At 37.5% G+C, this 12,036-nt stretch overlaps 3 protein-coding genes across 3 annotated transcripts; 1 reads left to right on the top strand and 2 right to left on the bottom strand.

Moving 5' to 3' along the window:
* Positions 1–27: 27 nt before the first annotated feature.
* Positions 28–5,478, bottom strand: LOC132187493 (uncharacterized). Its single transcript, XM_059601821.1, has 7 exons — positions 5,114–5,478; positions 4,910–5,012; positions 3,255–4,376; positions 2,847–2,909; positions 2,536–2,756; positions 1,968–2,086; positions 28–456 (listed from the first exon to the last, which is right to left on the bottom strand). Exons 1-7 carry the CDS (start codon positions 5,159–5,161, stop codon positions 348–350), a joined length of 1,785 nt encoding a protein of 594 aa, XP_059457804.1. The 5' UTR covers positions 5,162–5,478; the 3' UTR covers positions 28–347.
* A 784-nt stretch (positions 5,479–6,262) lies between these two features.
* On the bottom strand, positions 6,263–7,451 carry LOC132186495 (uncharacterized). The gene has a single exon (XM_059600473.1). The coding sequence runs from the start codon at positions 7,227–7,229 to the stop codon at positions 6,516–6,518; it is 714 nt and encodes a 237-aa protein (XP_059456456.1). The 5' UTR covers positions 7,230–7,451; the 3' UTR covers positions 6,263–6,515.
* Positions 7,452–10,438: 2,987 nt separating this feature from the next.
* LOC132186497 (chalcone isomerase-like protein 2) lies at positions 10,439–12,036 on the top strand. Its single transcript, XM_059600475.1, has 5 exons — positions 10,439–10,588; positions 10,697–10,780; positions 10,886–11,041; positions 11,167–11,393; positions 11,722–12,036. Coding segments are annotated over exons 1-5 (630 nt in total). The 5' UTR covers positions 10,439–10,587; the 3' UTR covers positions 11,884–12,036.

Below are 12,036 nucleotides of genomic sequence, written 5' to 3'. Positions count from 1 at the left end.
TCTCATAATAGAAACCCAGAAAGAAAACATTTACAACACCAAAAAAAATAAAAGAGTGCATTAAAAATCGGAAATCCACCGACAGTTTTTAATTGATCAATTACATTACATTTTTAACTATCAGATACTGCCACTACTCCCATAAAGGAGAGCAAGTAAATTTGATCCAAAAAAAAAAAATTTGATCTCACATCTAACGTTACAGGACTCATCAACTCAGCAGAACCTTTTCCCATCTGGGAGACCTAAGCACTAGTTGTTAAAGCACACTGAGGTTTATCAAGGATGGTACCATGGAGAAAAAAGGTCAATCTGATTAGACAAAGGGGAGAAGAGACTAGTTATGATCAGAAACAAGATACATTCTCTGACAACAGAAAATTGGACGTCGAGTAAATGGAAGCCGCCGCAGCCAAAACAGCTAGTTCCTTCTCCGAATTATCCAGTTTTCTTGATCTGCAAGATGAAAAAAGTGATCCAACTGTTTAATGTTTTTCCTTTTACTTGGCAAATTCACTCACCCTAATAGAACTCGAGTTCTTTAGAAAGAGTTCTAATACATGACTCCTATGCTGTAGGAAAGAGACATACATTTGTCTGGAGCTACAACCGATTACATACCATCTCCATGTTTTAATCTTGATCCATATTCTTCTTTAAAGTCTTATGAAACTTCAGCTTATACCAAAAGACTTAAAAATGCAGGGGTTGATTGTGCACAAAAAGTTAGTAATTTTTACACATGACATGCAACTTATACTGAATTGATCTATGGACAAGTATTAAACATCTAGAAGTACAACATTATTCATTTGTCTTTTCATTATTTCCAAGTACAATAATGAAATATAATAATAACCTATTAGAGAAAGTTTACAACATCCAAATTACAAATATTGAGAAAAACTTGCCAGAATACCGCGATAGATAACACTAAAAAGTATATTCTGATTTCGATAAAGAGATCTTGTGTATATTAGCAAAAGAAAATGCAAATGACCAAACAATTCATTTCTTTGTAAAGCAACAATGATTTTCTTGTATTATAAATGAAATAAAAGAAAGAAACGTGACAATTTAATTATAGAAAATTAAACATGTTTATGCTGTGATGCAAAACAAAATTTGTATCCAGACAAGATTTGAAACAAATTAACTGGCTTAGCATATGGTGAACTTTTACCCGTGGTACAACTTAATAAGGTAAAGATAAATTACAATTCAACTTCTTAGGCTCGATATAGTTAGTGATTTAACATGTTTATGGTAGAAAAAGAGTATTCAATGTTCCACAGGACATTTGAATCAAAAAGATGAGTTAAAATTTTCAGGGGACAGTTTGAAGGTAAACGCACAATAATTGGGTCTCAAACTATGGACTTCCACAACAAAGTAAACCTATATCTACTCTTTCTTTGGACAAAAAACAAAGCTACCTTTACTCAATTTCAAGAACTCTTATTTTATTAGTCCCCAAGAGGTAGCTCAATCGACTGAGACCATGCCTAGTAAAGCGAAGGTCACTAGTTCGAATCCACTTCCCCTTCTCTTGTGCGGACATATAAAAAAAACAAAAAAAACTTCTTATTCTATTGCAATGCAAATTTAAAAATTTATGTGATTATAGAACACAAGATTTTGCCAATTCAAGGTGCATGCTCTTGCCAACAGATGTAGGAATCTTATGCCTGAGCTTGACACTTTTCTAACTTCAGAAAATATCTTTCATAGACTGGATTCTCCTTCTCCCTCCCTTCCAAAATTGTAAATAAAATTTGTAATCTAATTGAATTGGGAGTACTCATAGACCAGCGGGCCGTTTCATACATTAATTCACTGCATTTGTATGTAAATAAGATAAAAGCGTGCTTACTGGAGCTGAAAAATAAGGCATACAACGTACCACTAGGACATATCCACGAGTATAATAGGTTGATGATAGCAGAAATAACTACAATAGGCTTTACCTGGATTCATTTTCTGGTGGTCCCAGCTGTTTCAGGCCAAAACTCATGTTCCAGTGGATATGGTGCAGACCCCGGTCACAATGAAGCTGCATTTCTTTTATTTGGTTCAACCAACTTTCCTGAAATGCATGATCAAGAAAACCCTTAAGATACTGAGCCTTATAAAACGTTCTGCACAGAAATTTACACAAAGTAAACAAAAATAAACTTGTATTCCATTACGAAGCATCCAGAGGAATTTAAAGCAGTTGATTTGGCAGAAATCATTCTTCTCTTATCCATTGAGAAAAAGAGAAGATTTTTAGTTTTGCTTGACAAACCACGTTCCCTAGGTGAAGAGAAGATCTTGATGAAAGACACTTTAGTTAAAAATAAGCTACGTTATCCCTTATTTTGAATTGGAGAAAAGAATCACTTAGGTCAAATTGCGTGTCCCATGTCTGTTGAAGGTGCACACGCACCACACCTACAGCGCAGATTCTAAGGACAGGAAATTTCACTGTTTTAGATACAGCCAGATTACTTCTTAAAACTGCAAGTGAAACAGGATTCTCTTTGATATACTCACAAGGTGTTTCTCTTCTTCAGTAAGCCCTTTATCCATCTGATCAAACAAAGCGCTCCATCTTGCTCGATGCATGTCTGCAGCTGCACTATTGAAAACTCCATCAGTGGAATTTTTCGTGACATAAGGATTATTCTCCTGATCAGATGAGAATTCCTTTGATATCAAGAAAGGCAACTCTGTCGTAATTACAGCTCGAACTCTCTTCTTGCTACGTCGTAGTGCTGCATTTACAGAACAACATACATTACCAAACAAATATGAGTAAAGCACCCTCTACAACCTCGTCTAATAGTATAAAGACAAGAGCATACCAGTAAGACGTCCTTGAGCATCTTGTTGAAGAAGTTCTAACCACTGAGAAGCAACAGTAGCAGCTGAAAAAGAAAAAATAATAGATCTGAACTGATTATTTTTTTTCTCATTGTACCATTAAAGCCATCATCTTTACTACTGCCTAATTATGTATAATATCACCTGGTCTTCAATCCTACTTATTACTTGTGGAACTATCACCATTTTCTTCTTGTACAAAGAGTGTATTACTGAAAACGTAATTTCTTGTACCCATCAGTAACGATTATGCTCCCAACAACATACTAACTTCTTGTGCAGACTGTCTTCTACTTTTTTTGAACAAAATTTTGTGAAAAGGGAATAAAGAAGGCAGTAAACATTTAAAGCATCAACGAAGCAAAGATATCAAGGAATTGTATAATAACCTTTAAAAGTGCTGGCAAAGTTTGCTGATTCCTCGTTAGACAAGGAGCTAGTATTCTCAGATGCCTGAGTTGATGATGACAACTTCAGCTCTAGCGTATCATCCTCACTGACAGGGTTGGAGTGTGAGGCACAACTTTTACCACGAACCCTTTCTACCATGCTGGGGTCACTATGTCCACCTTTGCCCTCTATAATCAAATGAGAAGATCTATTCATTGGTTTAGGGTATTCTTTTGTCTGCCTGATCCCAGATAAAGAACTTAAAGGCCCATCTTCATGAAAAAAACTGACTCGATGTGTTCCTGGATCATTCATATTTTCTAGCTCTTTCCTGTTGCCAGCTTCTGTAGTTCCACTTTTCAGATGTCCCATTTTGCCATTTTCAAGTTTTTCAGACCTTACGAGGGACTCTATAATCGAGTGGACCTGCTTTCTGTTTCTCACATGGTTTATAATCCCAGGGTTTAATCCGTTCAGCAGTCCACTTGGGGCAGCAATCTTAGCAAACCGGTCAACCTGTTCTCTCTTTGCAAGCTCCATCTTTTTCTTGATAACGTAATCTTTAATTTTCCTTCCACGTTGCTTTGGCATTGGAATGCGTCCATAAGAAGAAGAGAGAAAACCGTTTTGCTTCATCTCCTCCCAACGTCTCTTTGGATCTACCTCTTCCAATGGGCCCATAGAGCTCCCACACTCGGAGAAATCTCTCGACTTCAAATGATCGTGAGCTTTGGAAGGATAAGATGTCTCCTGGTTCACTGAGCTAGAGACATCTTCTGCATTAAGATCCAAGCCAATGCCTCCTGAGGTCACACAATTATTATCGCGTACTCTCTCATGCTTCGTGAGCAAAGACAGTTCGTTGGAATTCTCACCACATTTCTGACTACCACCACAGGCCAAATCTTTGGCCACAGAAACTTCAGTATTGAGATCCACTGTTCCACGGGCAAGATTGACTGCTATTGGGAATGTGTTTTTTCGAGTTTTATTCGTTTGAGAAGCATCCAAATCCAAAGTTACAGGCACCTCAGTAACTTGGGACATCTCTTCTTCAACAAATTGAAATTGATCAACGAACTCTTTGTTTTTCAACGATTTCGGATGATGGGTATTGACTTCTGTAGCATAAATGTAGAATTTAAAACCGGATTCTCACATAGGAAATCGATCAAGTATAAGAAAAAAGCAAATATAAGCAAATATGAAGAGTAGGTATAATACGTATATGTTTCAAAACCAGGCCAAATAAGCAACCCTGTTAAGTTGCTTTGACATCATTGTCCGTAAATCAGAACTTTTTTTATTTTTGATTTTTTGGGTTTTACTTCATTGTAGTTACAAGAAGATTAAGTGCACAAAGTGCTTCATCAGAACTCTACATGAAAATGAGAAAGTATCATTCAAAATGGCATTACTACTTGTTCGCCATAGAGTGAGAAAAATTCAATAAATGATAGGGGCAACGCATTCAACTGAAAGAGGAGCACAAAGACTGCACATTTTCAAAAACCAGACAAAATTTTCAACAACCCGCCATTAAAACACTTACCGGCTGAATCCTAACCATTCAAGACCTTAATTACATTAATATCCACAAAAAATTTAAAAAATAAAATAAAATAAAATTGCGAAGAGTTAAGTGAGACGTCACCTTCAGAACGACACACGGATTCAAGATCTCGCATTTTAACCCGCTTACGACCAGGGTCATCTTTTTCTGCGATTCCGATATTACTCCGCTTCTCTCCCATAATCTAAAACCACCCGGAATGAAGAAAACAAAGATCCATAAGAAACGTATACAGAAAGACAAATTCACTAACAGAAACCCAACCCAATAACAAGAGAAGCCAACCTTTGAAGCCGATCTGGGTATCAATAAAGAACCGTCGTCACCGTCCATTATCTCTTCAAAGGCTAAATTTTTAGCACTTTCCCTCTTACAAAACCAACAAAACAAATCTGGTTCCTAGGGATAAGAATTTGACAAAAAAAAAAAAAACAGAAAAACAAAAAACGAGCGGGGAAAATCAAATGGGTTAAGAAGAATATTGAATTGAAGGTTAAGGTTGGAGTTTGAAGATATAGATTGAAAGGGGTTGGAATCGGATGGGAGGGATTAAGAGTTTTAAGAGGATGGAAGAGAAAAGAGATCCGAAATTATGATTGTTGATTTGATTTGAATTTACAAAGGAGACCGCGCAGCCAAAAGTTGGCTCGCTCGCATGTACAGTAAGTGTTTTTAGAGGTAACATATTGACAGCGGGGATTAGTTTTCAAATTCAAATCCTACGAGGTTGGAGGGACTTTTCTGCACGTGCCGCTCATGTGCTTTTCTCTGGCTCCAAATTTACTTAACCAAATCTAACCGTCGATTTTAATCTTTAGGATATTACTTATTAGCTGGGCCAAATTGCATTCAACTAGTTTTTAGGGGCCAAAGTAAGTCACTGCTTCTTATAACAACAGGTAACACTTAAGTAATAGAGCTTCAATGTGCCTTTTTATAATAGAGTTTTTTTCGTAGCCACTAGGCATGTAGCACACGTTGATTGGAGACTTTTTCATATTGTTGCATTTCTTCTGTCCCATGTCCCATGACCCAGAAAACCATTACTTCTAGCGAGCAAACCATTAACCATCAATTTCTTTTCTGCTGGGATCGTAAGTACCAAGTTTGATGTGTTAATTAAGAGATGGGATTTAATGTACTACTTTGTGATTGTATTCGGGTCTATTGGTTGATGAAACACTATGCCCAACGTGACTAAAGTCTAAACTCACATTTTGGATTAATTATTAAGAATTTGATAAGATTATATAAATTGTGATTTTTCTTTGATTTGTTAATATATTATCTGTTTATATTGTCTTGATTAATTCTCTTTATTTTTTATAGATAACTAAATAAAATCTCTTCATTTTCCTTTTTTCTTACAATAAAACAATTTCTCACTTCTATATACATATTCTACAAATGGTAACAAAACAAACGAAATAAAAATGGTCTAATTTTTCATGTATAACCATAATACTATTTAGTAAAAGGTTTAGGCATAGCCCATCACATATAATAACCCTTGCTGGACCGAGCGCGAGCAACAACTCGTCATTTGTTAAAGCCCAACACCATAAAGCAATCCAAAATAAGGAATCAATATGGATCGAAGATATTAATCCGAATTGCAAAAAATATTTGTTGAAATTTACAAAAAAAAATGAAAAAGAAAAAAATCTATGCACCGGCCGATGACCGATCAATACCCTTCTGAGGTGAGACGCTGCAACAACCAACAATTCTTGAGCTGAGACGCCGCCGTTTCCCGGAAGCCCTTAACCCTCACCAAACAAAAGTGGGTGCTACACAATGAGCCCAACGCCCTCACCCTGCTCGTCTTCAACAGATAGCACGCGGGTCCACACTCCGCGCCTCTCCCCTGCACCACTATCCCCCACGCCCGCGTCGTCGACTCACTCTCCGATGATCTCTCGCCCTCCTCTTCCTCTTCTCCCAGCTCTTCCACGAATATAACCCCCTGCGGCAACGGAGCCTCTCCGCTCTCCCACTTTCCCTTCTTCGCCAACCAATCCTCCTCCGCCACCGCCTTCTCCGTCTCCATCCTCGCCGCCGCGCCGCCTTTCTCTTTATTCTTGGCATCCTCTTTGAACACCTGCACCAACAGCGGCGCCTCGCGTAGGTTCTTCACGATGTCCACCACCGATTCTCGCATCCACTCGTCCAGCTTTTCTCCGGCAACAGTCGCGCTTTTCCCGCAACTTCTCAGAGGCTCTAATTTGTTCGAAAAACTGGCAGTCGCGGCCGCCATCTTCACCGACTCTCTTCTTCCTTTTGGGTTGCGGATCGTCAACGAACATGGTCGTCTAACACTCTGATTCGCAGGATTGTTATCCAATAATACCCGGAGATTTGAAACGCAGTGAGGAATGCGCAGAGCCGACGAGGAAGCCATTCCGATGAAAGGAATTGGAATCGGAATTGCGTAGAAGCCAACAATAGAAATTTCTTCGATCTGGGTCTTGTTGTGGCTTATGTAATGGTAGTGTTGGAGTCCTATATAAATTGGATAACTAAAATAATAATCATGTGGAGGCAGGGATTTGGATGATTGGACGGTCAAGATTGGGTTACTACGCGAATAAGGTGGAGTTGGTAAGTCCCAGGTCAGTTTGCCTTTTTTTGAGGGGCGTGCTCTTTAATTATACGCCACCAATACTTGTAGACGCTACGAAATTACGCACACCTATGCGATTTCAGAAGGGAAGCGTCTGGCCACGTGCCCCGCCTTATTTACAACGTGTATATGCGTTTCTCCACGAGCATCACACGCGACGCTCAACTTTCCTTACGCTTAGTCAGCAATCACCGTCATTTTAATTCTAAATTCTTTTTTTAAAAAAAATTATTTGTAATGATATATTATATATATAATATATTATCACATTATTTATTAGTCTTTGAATTTGTTTAAATTTTTAAAAATATAATTTAAAAATGTATTATATTTCTTTTTTGAAAACAATAATTAATCTAATAAATTATGAAAATCACCCTATCAGCTTAAAAAAATAAAATAAGAAAAGAAAAGACGGTGCTTAATTGGGCTGTGTAAAATATTTTTGTCTTCAAAAATATTTTACATGTGTGTTTATACGAAGCTGTTGGGGGGAAAAGAGCGTGGCAACTCGTGGAAAGTGCATGCACTTTGTACGTTGGCACACTTTTCACGTATGCCGCGTCCAAAGCCTGACCAATGACGTTATCGCCAGTTACACATCAGCAAACCGACCTCCACCTCACCGGGAATATCTCTTTTTTCTTTTTTTGTCTCTTTTTCGTATTTTTTTTTTTTTTTCTGGACCCAATAAGAAAGAGTCACAAATCTCGCCCGTCAAAGTTGACCTTGAGAAAATTTTGAAGTCAGCTGTCAGCCCACCATGTTTGTTTCTTTAAACTCATTTATCTTTGGAACTGAGCTTTAACTTGAGTTTAGACAACTTCAATTCAATGGAAGTGGACCTCTTCATTTGACCCAGTCATGCCCTAAAGGGCCCTCTGCCTTTTATACAAAGCTCGGCCCGTCTTTAAGGCTGGCCTGCCAAGCCCAACTGTCTACTTTTCTTTTATCACTCTCCTTAGTCTGCTACGCCAATTACTTTATAAGATTTTGGGCTTTCAAAATCGGACTATACTACTATTGAGAATTTATAACTTTCTGTTTCGCTGCTTGGGCTTTTTGTGTCGTATGTTTATGCTAGAGATGGAAGTTGAGAGTGTCACCTGACTCACGTGTCATTAATTATTGATATGGCATCAAAGTGCGCATAAAACACAAAATATAGGCTTCGCTCCTTGTTAAAATGGGAATAAGGTCCGACTCATGTTATGACTATAATTTTATTTTATAAATTTAACACGTCATTTAAAAATTTTACTATTAAATATAATAAAATAAAATTTTAGCTATGAAATAATTCTTTCTTCATTTCACTTAGGTTATTCAATAAAGATCAAATAGCCATCTTATTTCATAATTTTATTTTGTCTATTGTACGTATCAAATGGAGAAATGTTAAAGGTCAATATTTTTTTCATATTTAGTTCATCTCATCTTATAAATCAACTATTAGATTTGTAGACTTATGTGAATCCCACAAATCTAACGGTTGATTTATTAAATTTGTAAAGAAAATATGAATCAAATATAAAAAACTTATTAACCCCTAACATTTATTTCCTAAATGTGTTCTTAAAAAATATTGTGAGTTAAAAAACGACACGTAGTCATTGATGACTTCAACAATGGAATAATTAGGACTGACAATTTTGACATGACATGAAATTGCGAGTTTTATGTTGCTCTTAACGGGGGGTGATCCGCCAGACCCTCCAGACCTGTTTATTTATTTATTTATTTTTAACCTTAAAAGACAGTGAAACATAAACCTAAAAAAGTTTCTCTCCTCTCTCTTTCTGAGTCACGCCGCCTCCCATTCCCAAAGACCCATTTCTCATTTTTCTCATTTTCTCCCTAACGGCCTCACCCTCTGTTTCTCCCCTCTCTCTCTATCTCTCGCGCCGCCGACGTCGCCTCTCCCTCTCTTCTCTTCAGCGCCGGTGTCGCATCCAATTCCAGTATGTATCTTTCTCTTGCTCTGATTTTTTTTTTTTTTTTTTTTTTCATTTCCTATATATATTGGGCATAAAAATGAAATTTTAGGTAAATTGGGCATACAAAGATTGTAGACAACAAACAGAAATAGAAACCAAAAGAAAATAAAACTTGATTTATGCAAAACAAATACTAAACCCGTTTCTAGCTTTTTCTCTGTTTTGGTAATCTTTTGAGGTACGATATATTGATATTTTTTAAACGGATCTCACGGGTCGTGTCAAGTGACTCGTAAAAATTGCCTTGTCGTGTAGTGTTTGGTTGGGCCAACCCATTAACTTAAACAGGTTATGTTTGGATGTACCTTAAATGAATTGCCACGGGTCGTAAATAGGTTGATCTGTAGACCCATTTTGCTAGCCCTAAAAATAATCAACTCATTGAGGACCTCAACAATGGAATAATCAACATGATAATTATTTATTGGGAGGTAGGTAAACTGAGCGGTGGTTATGCAAACCCAACACGTGGATACTTGCTAGCCATAAGGCCTCAATTGTAATTTCATGCCCGAACCAAACCAACACGCCAAACCTTATTAATGCCCAGGAAATCCCATAAAATGTTTCACCATATGCTTTATGTTTTACTGCCCAGGGCCTCAAAATGTAATTTGGATTGAAGAATAGTGAACCAACATGATTGAACAATAATGATGATTATATGTTCAATCACACAAGCAAATAAGGCATGATTATTTCTTGTAAAATATTACTTCCACCCCAACAAAGGAAAGAAATTATTTCAATTCAGTTTATTAATGTTATAATAACACAATCACTTAAAAAAAAATTAATAAAAATAAAAAGGTCACATCAATAGTTGTGCAATTAGTGTCCAGAATAGCATTGGTCTTTGGGTGAGGACAAAAAGGTTGGGCAAGGGCCAAGAGTGTGACAGGGCACAGGGGGCATGAAGCTGAAGAAAATGAGATAGAATCACAAGCTCAGCAACCCCGACTACCTACCACCTTCCTTAAGCCAAGACTGGAAGGCACATAAGAAAAGTGTCAGCTACCACAGCAACCCCAAAAAGAGCCTTAAATATCAGCTATACCATCCTCCTTTTCTTTGACAAGGCTTTCCCTCTTCTTTCTGATCACTGCATTGTCTCAGAGACCCTACTAAGCACAACAACCAGTAAGACTACCTCTTTCTCCCTCTTTTTTTTTTTCGTTAATTATACTCTTTTTTTTCTTCTAATATTTCTGATCACCTGAACTTGGTTCTTGATGTGTGATGCATCAGTGGGTACTGAAATGGTTATGGTGGATGAGATCCCTTTTCCTCCTGAGATCACCACCACAAAGCCTTTATCTCTGCTGGGCCATGGTACACAAGTTAACATGTCATGCATCAATTGTTGTTCATCATGCTACTCTATTTCTCTCCTAACAACCTGACTTTGAACAAAATTTGCTTCTCTTGGTGTGATAGGAATTACGGACATTGAGATACACTTTCTCCAAATTAAGTTCACAGCAATTGGAGTTTATTTGGAACCCGAAATTGTGAAGCATCTGCAGCAATGGAAGGGTAAACCTGGAGGTGTTCTAGCTGAAGATGATGACTTCTTTGAGGCCCTTATTTCTGGTATATCAATGATCAACACTATACCACCATATTAGCCACTTGGTTATTGCTAAAAACAACTTCTCTGATCTCTCTCTCTCTCTCTCTCTCTCTCTCTCTCTCTATATATATATATATATATGCAGCTCCGGTGGAGAAATTTCTAAGAATAGTGGTGATCAAAGAGATCAAGGGTTCCCAATATGGAGTCCAGCTAGAGAGCGCTGTGAGGGATAGATTGGCTGCCGATGACAAGTATGAAGAGGAGGAGGAGGCAGCCTTGGAGAAACTTGTTGAATTCTTCCAGTCTGCTTATTTCAAGAAAAATTCCATCATCACATATCATTTTCCAGCAACTTCTGCCACTGCCGAGGTAAAATATCAATCTTAGTAACATTAGCTCATTTAGGCATATGATGTTAATTAGGGTGGCAATTCGCATTGATATGTTGGTTCTGGTTATGTTGAGGCACGAACGAATATAAAACTATATATATAGGTGAACCCTAACCTAACACATTCAATTAAACGGTACAGACCCTTCAATCCTAACTCGTTAATTTCGTGTCAACTTTAATCTACTAATTTCATGTTAGTTTTGTATCGAATTCGTGAATCATGTAAAAAATTGACAGTGATCTTACATATATTTCTATTCCTTGCTAATGATATCAACCCGTGGGTGTATTTTTATGTGTCAGATTGTTTTTTCGACTGAAGGGAAGGAGGACACAAAAACCAAAGTGGAGAACGCAAATGTGGTTGAGATGGTCAAGAAATGGTACTTGGGAGGGACTAGAGGGGTGTCTCAGACAACCATATCCTCCTTAGCAAACACCCTCTCTGCCGAGTTATCTAAATGAACAATTTACTTACTTTTCTTGTCTTATTATGGTTTTGTGGTGCTTCGTTTGCTGCTCTGATTGGAACTTTGTCCATGGAGGGCAAAAGCCTTCTCGTTATGCTGCTGTATCAATAATATGGTAGATAAGCCTCTTTTTAAGGGGTTTTTTTTA

The sequence above is a fragment of the Corylus avellana genome, chromosome ca7 (assembly GCF_901000735.1).
Source record: "Corylus avellana chromosome ca7, CavTom2PMs-1.0".
Lineage (NCBI taxonomy): Eukaryota > Viridiplantae > Streptophyta > Magnoliopsida > Fagales > Betulaceae > Corylus > Corylus avellana.
This window is presented reverse-complemented; position numbering and strand designations above follow the sequence as displayed.

Bases quoted from the DNA above. Each gene is read 5' to 3' on its own strand.
- LOC132187493 (XM_059601821.1), bottom strand. From the start codon at position 5,161: ATGGACGGTGACGACGGTTCTTTATTGATACCCAGATCGGCTTCAAAG. The intron at 4,377-4,909 runs GTGACGTCTCAC...TTTATGCTACAG, and splicing joins ATCCGTGTGTCGTTCTGAAG to AAGTCAATACCCATCATCCG. The intron at 457-1,967 runs GTAAAGCCTATT...TTCATCTTGCAG, and splicing joins CCACCAGAAAATGAATCCAG to ATCAAGAAAACTGGATAATT.
- LOC132186495 (XM_059600473.1), bottom strand. From the start codon at position 7,229: ATGGCTTCCTCGTCGGCTCTGCGCATTCCTCACTGCGTTTCAAATCTC.
- LOC132186497 (XM_059600475.1), top strand. The intron at 11,042-11,166 runs GTATATCAATGA...ATATATATGCAG, and splicing joins CTTTGAGGCCCTTATTTCTG to CTCCGGTGGAGAAATTTCTA. The intron at 11,394-11,721 runs GTAAAATATCAA...TTTATGTGTCAG, and splicing joins CAACTTCTGCCACTGCCGAG to ATTGTTTTTTCGACTGAAGG.